At 49.2% G+C, this 18,001-nt stretch overlaps 1 protein-coding gene across 4 annotated transcripts in view; it reads left to right on the forward strand.

The window, feature by feature from the left end:
* NUP210 (nucleoporin 210) overlaps window positions 1–18,001 on the forward strand; it is a 115,911-nt gene that overhangs the window by 76,736 nt on the left and 21,174 nt on the right. For all 4 annotated transcript variants that reach the window (XM_045185817.2, XM_053918524.2, XM_053918525.2 and 1 more), the window contains exons 21-30: window positions 1,761–1,889; window positions 2,995–3,122; window positions 3,217–3,352; window positions 4,766–4,828; window positions 5,056–5,235; window positions 7,747–7,827; window positions 9,097–9,228; window positions 10,474–10,632; window positions 13,251–13,342; window positions 17,821–17,995. In XM_045185817.2, the coding sequence (XP_045041752.2) occupies window positions 1,761–1,889; window positions 2,995–3,122; window positions 3,217–3,352; window positions 4,766–4,828; window positions 5,056–5,235; window positions 7,747–7,827; window positions 9,097–9,228; window positions 10,474–10,632; window positions 13,251–13,342; window positions 17,821–17,995 (1,275 nt within the window). The remainder of the gene's footprint in view (window positions 1–1,760; window positions 1,890–2,994; window positions 3,123–3,216; window positions 3,353–4,765; window positions 4,829–5,055; window positions 5,236–7,746; window positions 7,828–9,096; window positions 9,229–10,473; window positions 10,633–13,250; window positions 13,343–17,820; window positions 17,996–18,001) is intronic.

The raw sequence follows: 18,001 nt of genomic DNA on the forward strand, positions 1-18,001 counted from the left end.
ACCACACAGCCTCTCCGTGAATGGCAGCATGACACCATCTTCCTCTCACGTCACCTGGAAGGTAGCTTGACATCCCACCTCTATGAAATCAAGTGGAAGAGGAATGGATTTCCCCACCACTGTTTTGCCTTTTTTTACAATTTGCAAAATGGTCCTTTTGAAGGAGAGAAAAAAATGAAAAAGAAAAAGCCTCCCATCAGCAGCTGGTACTATGTGTAATTTCTTCACATTGTGAAGTATGCCAGCTACTGCTGGCAGTAGCTTTTTCAGGAGGGCTGCATCAGATACTTGCATTATATTCTCAAAGAAAGCTTTTGTTTCTCTCTCCCATTTTTAAATGAGTCTCTCTGGGGCAATATAATGAACCAGGATGAATTGTGCTCTGTGAAACAGGCCTGGTGCTCCCAGACCCCTTCCTCGGCCTGGTGATGGCTCAGATTATATACCCCACTCCCTGCCTTGCTCCACAGTTCCATTCTAGGCTCTGGACATATCAGCTCTGGAAGTGGAAGAGTGTGGTAGAAGGAGCCCTACACTGGGCACTTAGGCACCTGTGTTCCCTCCCAGTGCTGCCCTTCAGGCTGTGCTCTCAGCCTGTGTGAGCCTAAGTTTCCCCATATGTACATTGAAGGAGTTGGACCAGAAACAACCATTCCCAAATAGATGAAGGTACATTGGGTTTGCAGACTTTTCTCCCAGAATTTCCAGGTCTTAACAAAGCTGAAAGTAAAGCTAACTAAGCAGGCTGAAGCACCAGGTTTCTTTTCATTAACTGAATGACTCAACTCTGCCTCTGGCTATTGATCTAATCAAGACAAGTTTATTAGGGACAGTCAGTACCACAGGTTAGTCTCAGCCCTGAGGCTACAGTAGGAGAGAAAACAGCCCCCAAAGAATATAAGACCTCAAAGCCAGAGCCAGATAGAGATGGGAGGCATGCACCCCACTGGGCTCACCACTAGCTCCAAGACTTGCCTGTGCTTGTCCAGCTGCCAGACTACCTCACTGAAATATACACATAAGCAATATGACAAGTTGCTCAAAATCCATCTGTAGCATGAGAGAGTGATTGGATGTAGTTTGGGGAGAGGTTCTTTTGAGATGGGACCCATGAAAGTGGGTAGAGAGAGAAGATTTGACAAGGGGAGGGTGGTCTTTTGCAGTGAAAGGCTGGAAAGTAATAGCTCAGATGAGTTCACCTACTCAGAACATTTTAGGAGCTCTCTGCTTTGAACAGAGCTGTGCTAGAAATGAATGTAGAGATGAGTGAGACTCAAAGAGCTTACACTTAAGACCACGGAGGCTTCCATGGTCTATTCCCAGGTTCTGTGATTCTGAGTTCAGGTGGGACTTCTGAGTGAGGAGCAGCGGTCTCGTGCCCGCCAGCCCCTGACTTGCCAGATGCTTTTCTATTACTGGAGCTGCAGCAGCAGGTTGCCCAGATGGGAGATATGGCTACATGCCCCAAGGCCACTGATTGCCCCACTTTGAGCAGCTTCTGTTTTCTTTGTAAAATATACAAAGGAAACAAATGCTCTCTGAGATCCATCCTAGCACTAATATTTTACATTTCAAGCTCATCCCCTGGCTGACTGTGGGGGCTCATGATGAGGGGTGGGCAGGGCAACATTTGGGTTAGGATGTTTCTTGTTCACTAATGTTGACCACTGCCCCAGAGGTCTCTGGGAAATGGCATTCCATGGTGGATAGGTTGCTACGGTGAGCAGCTGTAACTGTGCAGCCAACCTTCAACCCTGCAGGTCCACCCTTTGCTCCCAGGCACATCAACCATCATGATCCACGACTTGTGCCTCGCCTTCCCAGCCCCAGCAAAGGCTGTCGTTTATGTCTCAGACATTCAGGAGCTGTACGTCCGAGTGGTAGACAAGGTCAGTGTCAACTTCTTCACGTGGCTCCCTCTCTGCTGATTCACAAAAACCAGGAAAATGCTGTGGCTGTGGGAGATATTTTTCTCATGTTCTTTGCTTTTGTCCCCTGGTTTCTGCAATCCTCCACCCTGCTCTTGAGTTGCTGCAAGCTTGCAGTGCTGTCTCTGATCTCTGCTGTTCTGTGTACATAATGCACCTCTGAGGTTACACTTCTTCAGCCCAGCTGACATCAGTGAAGTCTGGCTGTAAATCCCAATTGCAGTTGACTCCATTATCATCCCTGACTTGGGAATTTCTATCCTCTAGCTGGTGTAGGTACTAACCAGCCAGGTGCACGCCTTGCTGAACATGATTTTTTTCTCTCCACTATTTAGGTTTTTGGATTCTCAGGAATTTCAATGGCAAATGAATGAAGCTCATTAATGCCAAGTCTTTTGCAAATAAACACATAATAGATATAGGCTTTTTAAAAATATAAATAGGAAATGTTTATACTTCAAATACCTAAAGTAACTGTAGCCAGGTTTATAGAGGGTTACTGTCACTTCTTATTTTCTGGAGTGGAGAGAATGGTTAGTAATTAAAAGAGGTGTTTGAGCAGCTTAGGCAACTGAAAAAGCCATATTCTCTTACAGTCTCATATTCCTCCTGTGGTCTCACTTCCACTGGTAATTCACTGACCAGACTTACTTCTTCACTGAGCATTTCTGGCTCCTGTTTCCTGGAGTTCTTACTGTTTGTATTGTACGCTGCCAGATGTGAGATACTCAGTCATTGGTGCACTTAGTGGTGCACTGCATGCTGGCTGCCATTCTAAGCTGTGCCTTGTCAGTCTGACTAGGCTGTTAGTTCTTTACGATTAGGGAGTGTAATTTATGCATCTGAGTATCTCAGGGTCCCTTGTATACAGCCAATACTCAATTAATTTTTATTTGTTGGTTGGCTAATAGTCAGAAATTAGGGACTGGTCAACACAGGTGACCTGTCCCTAATTTCCAGGTCTGTGGTTTGAGTTTGGTGATGTTTCTGAGGAAGCTGAAGGTTGCCATAAGTGGTAGAATTGGTCTTTCAAAGGCCCTCCTGAGTGTCTGTCCCTGTGATGTAGGTGGAGATTGGGAAGACAGTCAAGGCATATGTCCGTGTGCTGGACTCTCATAAGAAACCTTTCCTGGCCAAATACTTTGCCTTCATGGACCTGAAGCTCCAAGCAACCTCCCAGATTGTCACATTGGTGTGAGTTCCCCAGGGGTCAGAACAGGGCATCTTGGGGTCAGTGTTGACAGGTCTCTTTTCGGGGAGAAGTGCCCAGCCCTTCCCTCTGTTCCAGCTCCCTTGACGAGGCCCTTGACAACTACACTGCCACATTCCACATCCATGGTGTGGCCATTGGCCAGACCAGTCTCACTGCAGTTGTGACCAATAAAGCTGGACAGAGAATCAACTCGGCCCCACAACAGATTGAGGTAAAGCTGTTTCTCTTCATGCCACATGGGATGAGCCCAGCCACTGTGGGACACATGGATGGAGAGGGGAGTATGTCTTTTTTTGTGAAATTTCAAGGAAAGTCCAGGAAGCCACTGAGAAGTGGCATTTTTAAAATCTGTGCCCTGCTGTGTGCTCTGACTACTAGTCGCAGAATCTGGGGTCAGCCCCAGAGAAGTAGGGCTGAGTTACTTTAATCTCCCTTTGGGACATAAGGGGCATTGATACGGCTCAGAGAAGGGAAGCGACTTCTCAGTTGGCAGGGTCCTAGGAGGACATTCTTTAAACTGGAAGTTCCAGAGAGTAATGGATGGATGAAAGCTACAGACAGTTGTAGGTCCATGTGTGGAAACTCTTCATGACAGTCAGTCTGAACTTCAGAACAGGCCCCTAGAAGGGGTGAGCTTTTGGAATGGGAGCACCTGGAGCAAGTAATTCCTGGATATGGGAGCTCTGAGGTCCCCCAGCATCATTTCAGCAAGTGACTTGGTGCTTTCTCATGCTATGAGGTTTGACCAGAGCCCCACAGTCACAAGGGGCCAAGAAGTCGTATGGAGCTTCCTCCTTCAGTAGCAGCAGACTAAACTGTCTGGCTCCTGCCGCCGTCCTCCAAGGGTCTCGGCCACACATAGGCTGGCAGGCTTTGTATTAATCAATCTGTGTTCTGAAGGATGTGGATTATATCCCTAAATGGAAGTGCACTTGTCTCCTGGTAAAGCAGAATTTATTTCTGCCTGTAAATAGCACAGCTCTAAGAGACTAATCTTCATGCACAAAGCATCCCCTTGGCCAACTGGCACTTTCTCCCTTAAGCTCTTCTTATGCCCTTGCTAGTCAGGGATTAGGGGGTACAAGAGCAGGATCTGGGGCTTCGCCCTGCTGCAGAGACTGGGCATCCTCATCTCTACCCTTGGGCCCACTTTCTGAAAAGTTTTCAGGGCATTGGAGTAAAGAACTTCTGAGGCAATTTGTCAGGAGAAATTTAGTGAAAGAGGTAACAACCATCCAAAACAGTTGGGGAAATAGCAAAGGCAGTGGATTTGGAAACTGACGTGCATCAGAATCTCCTGGCGGTCTAAAGACCCTGATTCTGCAGGCCTGGGCTGGAAAAAGTGCATCTGTAATGGCTCCTAGGAGACATTCACAAATAGCAGAGCATGCACTCCCCAAGCACAGATTCTTGGGCCCATGGGTTGGATGAGATTCTGTGCAGGCCACTCAGGTTCCTTCAGAGTTGGCATGAGACCCAGGCTCTCCCTGGTGCCTCTTCAAGAGGAGTGATGTCCGTGTACTGTGTTCCCCTCTCCCTGAAAATGTTAAGTGTGAACTATGCCCAGCATCGTGACCTTGGAATGCAATGGCCCACTCTCTCTCTCTCTTATCTCCACACCCAGGTCTTCCCCCCATTTAGGCTGATACCCAGGAAGGTGACGCTGATTATTGGGGCCATGATACAGGTAGGAGCCAAAGGCTACATCCTTGCCCCACTCCTCTCCGTGGCCAGACATCTGCAAGGTAGTAGCCACCTGTACTACCCTGGCTTCAGGCACATCCACCTGCCTTGGACATCAGACAGGCTAAAATGGAATGCTCTGGGGTGTTGACACCCTTGCCTTCAGAGGCGAGGCTTGGACCGGCCAGAAGGATAGGGGCTGACGGGCACTGCTGTTTCTCCCTACTCCAGATCACCTCTGAGGGAGGCCCCCAGCCGCAGTCCAACATCCTCTTCTCCATCAGCAACGAGAGTGTGGCAGTGGTGAACTGTGCTGGGCTGGTTCGGGGGCTTGCTGTTGGCAACAGCACCGTGTCAGGGGTTGTCCAGGCTGTGGATGCTGAGACCGGCAAGCTGGTCATCGTGTCTCAGGTAACAAATATGGTTGCTTTCTGAATCCTTTGTCGTGATGGGGCATCCTGCTGCCCCCAGCAGCTGCTGGGGTAGTCAGCTGTGAAGGGGAGGAAGCCCTATTTACCAGGTTTGGGCCCTGCTCCTGAGGACCACCTCTCTGAGATTCTTGCTTCTGCCCTTTGAGTCTACAGCCCCTGCCTGTCACCGGGGTCAGCCCTGCCAACTTGGGAGCACCTGGATGCTTTTCCAGATTGAGTCTCTGCAGCTGCTTTTAAAGGGACAGTGTCTCCAGCCCCCTGCCATGGGGACGTTCCAGTGCCTGGTGATGGTAGCAGCTGTGATGGCAGACACTGCCCAGAGTGTTTTATATCCCTCCTTTATCCCTTAGCACCTGTGTGTTTTGTCACTCTCCGTTTGCAGGTGAGGGGCCACAGAAGCTGTTAGTGGATCAGCTACTACAAGGCAGTTCTAGGGCCTTACCTGGGGCAGCCGGCAGCAGAGCTCTCATTCCTTTTGTTCATTCACTTCGAGCAGGGCTGGGGATGTTCTGAGAGAAAAGAAGTGGGTGCTGTTGGCTCTGTCACACTTTGTGAATTACAGTGTGAGTTTTCAGAGGTGTGCTCTGGCTTAGCTCTTACAAGCATAAATAATTGGATACCAACAGGCCTGGGTTTATATTTCTAAGAAAAACAGAAAACATGAATCGTCCACTAATATCTTTGGCTCCACTGGGGTTATCTCCCAAGCCTCTTTGCTAGAGTGGGGGACATGTCCTGATTGCTTTTCTGGGTCAACATGATGCTGGAAGGCCAAGTTAGGGGAGTCCTCTCCCCTAGGAGAGACCCCTGCTTCATGTCAGTGGGACTGACACCAAGAACTTGGAAGTTGATGTCCCTAAATCTGATAACTTCCCTTCTTCTCAGGGGGTAGATACCTCCTAGGGACTCTGGGAAGGAGATGGGAGGTTGTTTCCACTCCTGAGAAGGGCTCGGGGCATTTGGACTCTCCCTGACACCCTTAGCCTTCAGTGACCTGCAAAAGCCTCTCAGGGGAGGCTGCTGCACCGTTACAACTGTGCTGGGAATCTGGGCTTCAGAAGAGCATTTTGTTTTGTGCAACGTGACTGGACAAGAACTTTTCAGAACCTAGTCATCCTGTTCCTTGTCCAGAGTTGGGGCCCTGGAAGAACACAGAGTGCCCCAGGGAATGAGCTGGTGCATGTGCCACCCTGGGAAGGAGGCTTCCTTGAGGCTGACCTTGAGCTGACATTGAGTTGATTTATTTACTCCTTTCTCCAGAAGTTTTGGTGTCTGTCCAACTATCCCAGTTAAACCACACAGTCCTTCTGAATCATGGAGGTAACACTGATTCCGCCTACCAATTTTCTAAAGACAAGAAAGCGTTGGGAATATAAAAGTCTATGCCGTGGCATGCAGTGGGGCTCAGATAAATGTCCTTGAGAATAGAATTAAGGACCAGAGAGGCTCTGCCCTTTTTTAATCTCTCTAAAGAAAGTATTGCGGCTTCAGGAACTGGCTTATTATTCCCCTCTTGGGGGCCCAGGTGGCTGAAAATGGCAGCTGACTGGAAATTTGGCCAAAGGGGCACACAGCCCACCTTTCCCTGCTGGCCATCGCTATTCTTTGTAGTCGGACTTTGCTGGACCACTGCTCTCTTGGTACCTCCCTTCTGGCAGGCTGAGGGAGGTGCTGGGAGAAGGCCCTGATGCCCCCTGGAAGGTGTAGAGGCTATAGACCAGCTCCATATGAAGAGTGTGTGATTCTGGTCAGAAGCTTCCAGTTCTATCTATTTAAGAATCAGCACCCAAGGTCAAGAAGTGGACTAGGACTGGCAGGAGCAGACTGAGCAGTGAGAAGGATAAAGGAAAGGAAGGGAGTAAATGCTCATCGAGGACCTACTATGTGTCAGGCAGTAGCCCAAATCACAAGACACAGGAGATGGGCTCAGCGTCAGGCTATGTAAAAAGGGTTTAAGAGTCTCATTAGCCTGCGTTCTGAGTGAATTAACAGGACTATAAAGAAGCCATTCAAGTTAGTCTTTGGCAAGGATTAAAGGAGTATAGGGTTCAGAATGAAGGAAGGTATGAGGTCTGCTCTGTTCAGTCTCTGCCTGGCTCCTGCATTTGTCCATTTACTCTGCTTAGAGAGATCAGCAGGCTCTGGATTTGAGGTTGGAAGGGTCTGGAAACCTGTCCTGTGAGGGCTTCCCAGCCTAGAGAAGAACAGTCCCTAGTCACTGCCCCCAAGTCTACAGTGTTACCTGGAGCACCAGGGTGGGACCTGCCCTCCTTCCAGCTGACGCCACCCTGGGGAATGGGAGAGACAGCCACAAGCCAGGCTGCCTCTGGAAGAGAAGCCTTGAGCAACATCCTGTGGGTGCTTTCTAGCCATGGGAATGAGCAGGCCTTGGCAGAAGCCTTCTTCCTTAGAGGGGTCCCTTCCTGAAACCCCTGTTGCTAGCACATTAACATACTCTCAGCCAGCCTGAGCTCCAAAACTCTCTTTCTAGGATCTCGTGGAGGTGGAGGTGCTGCTTCTTCAGGCAGTGAGAATCCGAGCCCCCATCACTCGGATGAGGACAGGGACCCAGGTGAGGTGGGCCCCTATCCAGCCCTTCCTGTCTGTGCTGTCTGAGCAGCCTTTTAGCAGATTCTGGTTCAGGATGAGGTTAGGGGAGCCACTGCTAGGACACTATACCTTTCACTAGAGCCCTTCTCTGCTCCCCCTTTATCTGCATAACCCTCTTTCCCTACAGGGTTCAGCTCTACTTCCTGGAGCACAGGTGGCAAACACAAGGCCTGTGGGCCAAATCCAGCCCTCTCCCTTGTTTTATCTGGCCCAGCACCTTGTTTCTACCCAGCAGCAGCACCGAACTCTTGCTTAACTGTTAAGGAGTAGTTACATTCATACAGTCCTAAAATTACGTACTGTTCTTTGAAAGCAACTGTGAGGCTGATGTGGCCCCTGGTGAAAATGAGCTTGACACCCTGTCCTAAAGGGAACCTTCCCTGCATCTCCTGCTCCATGCCACACCTTCATACCACACCAGCACTCCCTGCTACTCTCTGCCACAGGGCAATGCTCCTTTTATTCACAGCATTTACCCCCTTCCAGTCCTGTGCTGGTGCACTTACTGACAATGCCTGACCTTTCCACACCTAGGAGCTGACAGCTGTGTAGTGTGTACTCTACTAAGTGCTTTCTGTGTATTAATTCATTTGGCGTTTATCACAACTCTGTGAGGTAGCCACCAGTGTCATCTCCATCTTATAGACCAGGAAGTGAACACGTGGAAAGCTTAAAGCTCTGCCCAAAGTCACACAGCTAGTAAATGATGGAGCTGGGAACTGGCTCAGTAGCCTGGCTCAGAGTCTATTATTACCTTTTGCTGCATGGCCCTCACATGTTCCCTCTAGTAGACACTCAGTGAGTACAGGCTAGAGGAGGCTGTGATCCCACCTGCACCCATCCATGTAAGTGAGAAAGAGGAGCCCAGGCAGGGACTGTGGGCAGAGTGCACTGTGCTGCTGGGAGCTGCATTTGTCCTAGAACTTGAGGGAGTCATTTCAGGAATGGAGCCCTTCAGCCAAAGTGAAATACAGCCCACAGCCCAAGAAGGACAGGGAGAAGAGGGGCTAGTTCTGTCTTTGGCTCCATCATTTGCTTTTTTATTACATCTTCTCGCACCTGTACCATGCCTATCTCTGGTGAGGGCAGAGTGGACACAGTTCATGTTGCACAAAGGAGACACAAAAGTCCCCAGGCAGTGGAGAGGGAGTTGGGGCAGTGCCCCAGGGCTTCCGGGGACACTCCTGTCAGTTGGACTCTGCTTCTCACGAGCCGGGCTTTCCCCCCACAGATGCCCGTTTACATCACTGGAATCACCAACAACCAGAACCCTTTCTCCTTTGGTAATGCTGTGCCAGGCTTGACCTTCCACTGGTCAGTCACCAAGCGGGATATCCTGGATATCCGGGGGCGGCACCATGAGGTAACTACCTGCCCAGAGCCTCCCACCCTCCATCCCAGGCCAGAGTCCGGGGAGGGGAGGGTTCCCCCAACTCTCCACATACTAGGTCTGCATCTTCACACTCGGCCAGTCCTAACTCCTTTCTGCTTTCTCTCAAGGTTCATCGGGACTCCTCCCAAACATTGCCACCTTGCCCTATCCCCCTTTGTCCTTCCTCTCAGTCCTTGTGTCTAGGTATATGGTCTCCCAGCAATCCTTTTCATAGTGCTAAAAGACTGTCCACAGCCCTTTTTGTCTTAAGCACATTCTTGCTAACCACTAAAGAGTAGGTTACAGATAACCTGCCAAACAGAAGGTGGGAAAAATGACAACTTTGTGGGGAAGTCACAGAAGTTCCAGAGGGCCCCTAACCTGTAACTTCTACTCCCTTTTTGAGACGATGCCTGGCAGCCCTAGAGTTTTCTCCTGGTTTATGGCAGAGGCCAAACTCCCCTTCTTTAGCCCTCCATTGAGTGGACCCCTGCCCTTCCTCAGATCTCAGAGCTGGAAAGTGTTGGAAATAACTTAAACCTTTCTTCCTGTTAACTGGAGCTTATATATGGGGAGGGACTCACTTAGGATTGCCCCACAAGCCAGTAGGGAGAAGGACCTGGGTACCAGGCCTGGTGACTCCAGGCTGCCACCCCAGATAGGCCTTGGGCCCACAGGACCTGAGTGGGAGGTGGTTCTGTGATATGCCTTGTTACCTTATGCATGGATAGTGAGGGGAGAGTGGTTGTGAAGGGGGGGGCCAGTCACAGGGATGGAGTTTTCTAGAGGCTGCTCGAAGCTTGTCTAATGCAGGGCGAATGCCTTCCCCAGCCAACCTGTTCCCAGTGCCAGGGGGCTTCCCCAGACTCTTTGTAGTACATGGGCAGAGTGACTTATTCACAGATACCCCATAACACAGGGACTCTGCAGGGAAACACTTCTAAGCCTAGCATCCCTCTTGATTCATAACCACTTCTGCACACTGAAGGCTCTGAGGAGTCCTGCTGTAAAAAAAGGCTTTTTAGCATTCACATGAGAACATAGTGAAACAGCATGGGGTGTGCTGTGCTCGTTCTGGTGTGACTCAGTCTGCACACTTTCGGGCTAGCAGGCCCTGACCAGGGCAGGAAGGCAGCAGCCTTTGAGAACAGTCTGGGGCTTCTGACTGGCTCTGCCCTTTTGGGGGTTCTGGGGCCCCAGGGCTCTCCCTGAAAACATATTTGGTGTCTGTCCCAGGCGTCACTTCGGCTCCCGTCACAGTACAACTTTGCCATGACCGTGCACGGTCGGGTAAAAGGCCGGACCGGGCTGAGGGTGGTAGTCAAGGCTCTGGACCCTAAAGCTGGGCAGCTGCATGGCCTCGCCGAAGAACTCTCTGATGAGATCCAAATCCAGGTAAAGAACAGGTGGGCCAAAACCACATGTGAGAGACAGAGTAAGTGCCAGCCCAGCACCCTGCTCCTCTCAGGGGCCATGCAGGCACATATGAGTATTTCCACTGCCCTGCCCCGGAGGAGTTCTGGGTCTGGAAGGTCTGGGACTGGGGGTGTGTCAGATGCTGTGGGAGCCTCGAGATGCACTGACCGAGAGTTTCGCAGAGGAGCGACATTTCAGGATGGGAGGAATTGGCTGGACTCCAGGTGCAAAGGCCTAGAGGTATGAAGTAGCTTGATGTGTTTCCAAAGTAGAAAAAATTTCTAGGCTTGGAATGTGGGGTGCTTTTGTGGGAGGAAGAGGCTGGAAAATGGTCTGAGCTGGGTGTTAATATAATTGTCTGAATTTATTTTACAAACCCTCATGGAAGACCTAACAGGCAGGCATGTTTTCCCCATCCCCAGTGCCCCTGTGAGGCCTGAGGAGCAGGAGCTGCAGGCGCTGTTGCTTGACAATGAGCCTGTGGCCCCACAGGAAGGTGTGGAGGGGAAGCGGCCCCTCCATGTCTCAGCAGACAGGTGGTAGGCCCTGTGGGTGGCCTGGGAGATGGCGTGACCTGTCAATTCATAGATGGAAACGAAGCCTCTGAGAGAGAGGTGGCCTGCTCACAGCCTCTGGAGGGCACACTACCAATTCTGGACCCAGAGCCCAGCAGTCCTCCTCCCACCCCTGGCTCAGCTTCCTGTATTTGTCCAGCTTGCCTCCTCTGCCTTTCTAGGCCCTGTGAAGTACATTTTTAGCTTCAAGGACCCTATCTGGCTGATCTGGAACCCCGTAACCTTTGGGTCCTCCTAAATTACAAAGAAAAACTGAAAGCACCCCCTAACTATCAGGAGAAAAGAAATGGGTTCAAGAACCTCTTCAAAAAGAAATAAACCATCTATAACCCAGGCACACACCCCAACAGGGGTAAAGAAGCAGATTTTCAAAGAAGGAAATGCCTATTTGCCAGCAGCCCTCAATGCTGCCTCACATGCGCATTGTCCACAGACGCCAGCACACACACACATGCCGAAAGACACACAGACACGGGCACACAGACGTGCATGTATACACACATAAACAGATAAACACAAATACACGTTCCTTCTGGTTAAAAATGAAGTTCTAGCACCTGTCGTGGGATTGCTGACAGGGCACCGCAGCTTCCACGCTCTGTGACCTCACTTAAGTCTCTTCATGTCTCTCTGCCTTGGTTTCCCGAATTGATGGCATGTGGAATTTTGAGAACATTAGAAACTTAGGAGGAGCTGGATCCACACATGTGTTTTATTTGGTTCACTTAATGGTTTGAAACAGTTTTTCTTTGTTGCCAACATTTAAAAATGGGAAGATTTTGTATAAAAACCCAATATGCAGGTATTAGACACATAAGACATGCATGTGCCACATGGCACACCCGGCAGGGGATGAGCAGCAGCCTCCCCTTCAGCAGAGCCGTGCTGCAGTTGGCCACAGTCCTCCCCACTCTGCTCTCTCCCTGTCAGGCCAAGTGTCCATTGCCGTTAACTGTGGTACTTGCACGGTTAACAGGGAAGTGAGATTTCTTGTACCTTCACCTCCATCAAAGGGGAGCAACAAAGAATACATGCTTAAGAAAAATAGAGGACAACATATTTGTGTCTGTGTTTCCTGCACAGTATGTGTGTCTGAGCTGAAGTCCGTGAGGCTACTTCACCAAGCTGCCTTGCAGAAGGACTCACCTGACATCGGATCTGTCAGCTGCCAAAGGCTGTTGGTTCTTCCCCATTTAGGAAGCACTGCCACTCACACTGTGTCAAGTGAATCCCAATATCCAAGAGACAGGCATGGCAAGGATTATTTTAAACCTATTTTACAAACAAAAAATATCTAGGCTTAAGGATTATACGGTCAGGGAACATAGTGATGTTGAAGGGAGTCAGGTTGGTTTCCTGTTGGAAACCCTATAGCCATCAGGGGCCTCAAGGCCCCTGGGGAGTGACAGGATTAGGTTCAGTCCAGCATTACCAGGTTTATTACCCGCTGCTGGCCTGAGGTCACCAATATGCCCCCACACCCACTCTCTCTCTCTGGGTCCAGAGAGAGCCTGGCAGGATAGGGAGCAACATAAGGACAAAGGGGTGAGACAGAGGTTCTTTTGAGATGACCATGGTGAGGGGCAAGATGTCTTGCTGAGAGGAAGGAGAATTTAGATGGTGCTTTCTGCAAGCTCAGTTCTGGCAGACTTATAGTTGAGCAAGATCCTACCTAGGCCCTATAATTGTGTGTGCCGCCTTCGTGCGTACATCCTGGCAAACAATGTACCTCCCCTCACCTGTGTTCCTGGCCTCAGAACTGAGGCAGAGACCCATGCTGCCTGGCTCTGGGAAGCAGCTCCCATCAGGGTGCACAACGTGCACCTGCCTCTTTCTCTTCCTCACACCTCTGGCCTCTCAGTGTTTAGCCCTTACCCCAGCACATCATCAGCTACCTGACAGCTGCTTGCTTACAACTGTTTCTCATCTGTGAGCCCCTCTTGGCTGTCCCTGCTGAGGGAGAACAAATACCTGGACATGATTCCAGTGTATCATATGAAATAAAATGTGCCCCTGTTCCAGGTATTTGAGAAGCTGCTGCTGCTGAACCCTGAAGTAGAAGCAGAACAAATATTAATGTCACCCAACTCATTTATAAAGCTTCAGACAAACAGGTACGTGAGTCGGTTTTAGCAAGATCATAAGTCTGCACTCGCATCCAGCAGTTCATTTGTCAAAGTCATCAGCAGCTGCCCTGGCTCCCTAAGTTTCTGAAAGGTGGTTCGAATGTTGTCCAGTAGACCAAAAGGTCGTGGGTTTGATTCCTGGTCAGGGAACATGCCCAGGTTGTATATTTAATTCCTGTTGGGGCACATACAAGAAGGTAACTGATTTGATGTTTTCTCTCTCACATCAATGTTTCTCTATCTCGCTGTCATATTCTCTCTCTCTCTCATTCTCTTTCTATAAAAGCAGTGAAAAAAATCTCAGGTGGCCCTGGCTGGTGTGGCTCAGTGGATTCAGCGCTGGCTTGCAAGTCAAAGGGTTGCCGGTTTCATTCCCAGTCAGGGCACATGCCTGGGTTGCTGGCCAATTCCTCAGTGAGGGGCACACCAGGTGCAACCACACACTGATGTTTCTCTCTCTTTCTCCCTCCCTTCCCCTCTCTCTAAAAATAAATAAATAAAATCTTTTTAAAAAATATCCTCAGATGAAGATAAAAATAACATTTTTTAAAAAGTTGTCAGCAACTGTGGCTGCTTTAAGTGAACTGAGCATCTTTCTTGGTGTTGCCTTTATATTTTTTAAGGTTTTCTTAAAGACTTTATTAATTTTTAGACAGAGGGGAAGGGAGGGAGAAAGAGAGGGAGAGAAACATCAATGTGTGGTTGTCTCTCACTTGCACCCCTCATTGGGGACCTAGCCTGCAGCCGAGGCATGTGCCCTGACTGGGAATCGAACCAGCAACTCTTTGGTTTGCAAGCCAGTGCTCAAACCACTGAGCCACACCAGCCAGGGCTTGGTGTTGCCTTTAAAATCGGTTTGCATTCCTCTTTCTTTGGGTGGACGTCCATGCTCTTCTTCATCACTTAGGCCTGTAGGGCCCTCTTCTCCTCCCTGTAGCCTAGAAACTGTTTAATACCTGCTGCTAAAATCCAGTACTTCAAAACGGAAAAAGCACCAACTTGGAAGTATTAAATTTTCCAAATGCCTGTATGTCTTTAAACTTGCCATTCAAAGTGCATGAGCATCCCATGGGAGCACGTGAAAATGCCAACCTTGGACTTTCACAAGACCCCCTGGTGATGGGAATGCACATTCATGTTTGAGAAACACGGTTTTAAAGCATATCTGTGGGGAGAACCAAGATGGCGGCGTAGGTGGACACACTGCACCTCCTCGCAAAACCAGAGCTGACGGAAAGTCCAACGGCAAGGAAGTCCGACACCAAGTAGACAAAAAAGAAACATACATCCAGACCGGTGGAGGGGCGGAGACGGGCACCGTGGCGGAGAGGGCTGGCATGGCTGTGGTGGACCGAGACTGGCTGAGTGTGGGACGAAAGGGGCAGGCAATCTGACCACTGGCAGACCCTGCGGCCCCACATTTGCACACAGATAAACCGAGAGGGCCGGACTCAGAGTGGTGGAGAGTGGGGCAGGCAGAGCAGCGGGTAGTACCCCGAGTCCCCACACTCGCACACAGATAGACCGGGACGAACAGTGGGGAGAAAAGCAGACCGCATAACCCAGGGCTCCAGCGCGGGGAAATAAAGCCTCAAACCTCTGAATGAAAGAGCTCGTGGGGGTTGGGGCGGCAGCAGGAGAGACTCCCAGCCTCACAGGAGAGGTTGTTGGGGAGACCCACAGGGGCCTAGAGCGTGCACAGGCCCACCCACTCGGGAGCCAGCACCAGAGGGGCCCAATATGATTGTGGGTAGCGGAGGGAGTGACTGAAATCCAGTGGAGAGTGGAGCAAGCACCACTGCTCCCTCTTGGGCCCTCCCCCACATACAGCATAACAGCGCAGCGACCAGCATTACCCCGCCCCAGTGAACACCTAAGGCTCCGCCCCTTTAAGTAACAGACCTGCCAAGACAAAAAAAAAAAAAAAAAAAATGGCCCAAATGACAACACTTCAAAGCTCCAGAAAAAATACAACTAAGCGAGGAAGAGATAGCCAACCTATCGGATGCACAGTTCAAAACACTGGTTATTAAGACGCTCACAGAATTGGTTGAACTGGTTCAAAAACCAGATGAAAAAATGAAGCCTATGCTAAGAGAAACAAAGGAAAATGTACAGGGAACCAATAGTGATGCGAAGGAAACTGGGACTCACATCAATGGTGAGGACCAGAAGGAAGAAAGAAACATCCAACCAGAAAAGAATGAAGAAACAAGAATTCAGAAAAATGAGGAGAGGCTTAGGAACCTCCAGGACATCTTGAAATGTTCCAACATCCGAATTATAAGGGTGCCAGAAGGAGAAGAGGAAGAACAAAAAATTGAAAACTTATTTGAACAAAGAATGAAGGAGAACTTCCCTCATCTGGCAAAGGAAATAGACTTCCAGGAAGTCCAGGAAGCTCAGAGAGCCCCAAAGAAGCTGGACCCAAGGAGGAACACACCAAGGCACATCATCATTACATTCCCCAAGATGAAAGAGAAGGAGAGAATCTTAGAAGCAGCAAGAGAAAAGGACACAGTTACCTACCAAGAGGGGTTCCCATAAGACTGTCAGCTGATTTCTCCAAAGAGACCTTACAGGCAAGAAGGGACTGGCAAGAAGTATTCCAAGTCATGAAAGGCAAGGACCTACATCCAAGATTACTGTATCCAGCAAAGCTATCATTTAGAATGGAAGGGCAGATAAAGTGTTTCTCAGATAAGGTCAAGTTAAAGGAGTTCATCATCACCAAGCCCTTATTATATGAAATGTTAAAGGGACTTATCTAAGAAAACCAAGATAAAAAATATGAACAGCAAAAATGACAGCAAACTCACAGTTATTAACAACCACACCTAAAACAAAAACAAAAGCAAACTAAGCAAACAACTAGAACAGGAACAGAACCACAGAAATGGAGATCACATGGAGGATTATCAACAGGGGAGTGGGAGGGGGAGAGAGGGGGAAAGGAACAGAGAATGAGTAGCATAAATGGTGGGTAGAAAATAGACAGGGGGAGGTTAACAATAGTGTAGGAAATGTAGAAGCCAAAGAACTTGTAAGTATGACCCATGGACATGAACTATAGGGGGGGAATGTGGGAGGGAGGGGGTGGACAGGATGGAGTGGAGTGAGGGGGCGGAAATGGGACAACTGTAATAGCATAATCAATAAATATATATAAAAAAGCATATCTGCAAACATAATCCCTACCTTGCATGGCAGGGGATGACTTGCACTTGAACTGCAGTTGCAAAATGGGGCTGTAAGGACCGTAGGAGCACTTAATGGTCATGAAACACGTACACATGGTTCACTAAGCCAAATTGTCTAAATTCTGGGCTGTGTGCCTGGCTTCAGGAAAAGAGGTGCATAACACCTGGTGCCCTTAAGGAATCTGCTGGGGGGAAAGAGGAAGATAGCATGATAAGAGCTATAATGAAACGAAATGTAGTATTCAAGCTGAAGCCCAAAGAAGGGCCTTTCATGTGAGGGGTTAGGGAAGGCACGTCACAGATAGAGATGCTTGACTGGTTCTTGAAGGATGCATAGGAGTTCTTTAGGTTAAAAGAGGTTGATGATGGGGTTGAATGTTAAGGCAGAGAAAATGACATTTGTTTTTTTGTTTTTTAAAGATTTTATTTATTTATTTTTAGAGAGGGGGAAGGGTGAGAGGAAGAGAGGGAGAGAAACATCAGTGTGTGGTTGCCTCTCGTGCGCCCCACATTGGGAACCTGGCCTGCAACCCAGACATTTACCCTGACCAGGAATTGAACCTGTGACCCTGTGGTTCTCAGGCTGGTGCTCAATCCACTAAGCCGTACCAGCCAGGGATAACATTTGTTTAAAGTCCTCTAAGGAACGGTTTATAGGGCTGGGGCACAAAGCCTTCCTGTTAGTTTATGATATTAATGAATATGTAAGAGACTTAAAATACTGCACAATTTGTCTTTAACCCATTGCATAATGTGAGTAGTTTTGGAGATCACTTGCTGAGCAAGTAGCTCATTTTTACCCTATTAGCAGCCCTTGGAATAGGGCATTGCTCCCCATTCACAACTGAGGGGACTTAGAGGGGATATGATGTGCCTCAAGGCACACAGCTGTTTGCGGGGTGCTGGGACTGCCTTTGGGTCTGTCCGACTCAAAGCCCCATTTTCTTTCCACTACACCAGGCTTCCTGATTTCAGTAAATTGAAAACAGTTTGCCTCAGAAATGACATTTTACAACAAATGTCCCATGATAAAAGAAAATCAGCCCTCATGGTCTTTCCCTCCCCACTGACCAGCTAGGTGGGTCCGTGTTGGTCTAGGAAGGGGGAGAAGAAATGCTTTCCTTGGAACTTTTGGTTTTCCCAACTGTGTTCCCTGTGGGTGACTGAAGAGGCAGGCTCCCATATGTGCACAGTGGAGATAACATTGGGCCTTCCTCCCAGGCCCCCATTTCTGTGTGAAAAACAGCTTTGCTTTGTTTTCCAAAGGGATGGCACAACGTCTCTGAGCTACCGTGTCCTGAATGGGCCCGAGAAAGTTCCCATAGTGCACATTAATGAGAAAGGCTTTCTGGTGTCGGGGCCCACAGTCGGGACTGCTACAGTTGAAGTGACTGCCCAAGAGCCTTTTGGGGCCAACCAAACTATCATCGTCGCAGTAAAGGTAGGA

This window comes from Desmodus rotundus, chromosome 2, assembly GCF_022682495.2.
Source record: "Desmodus rotundus isolate HL8 chromosome 2, HLdesRot8A.1, whole genome shotgun sequence".
Classification (NCBI taxonomy): domain Eukaryota; kingdom Metazoa; phylum Chordata; class Mammalia; order Chiroptera; family Phyllostomidae; genus Desmodus; species Desmodus rotundus.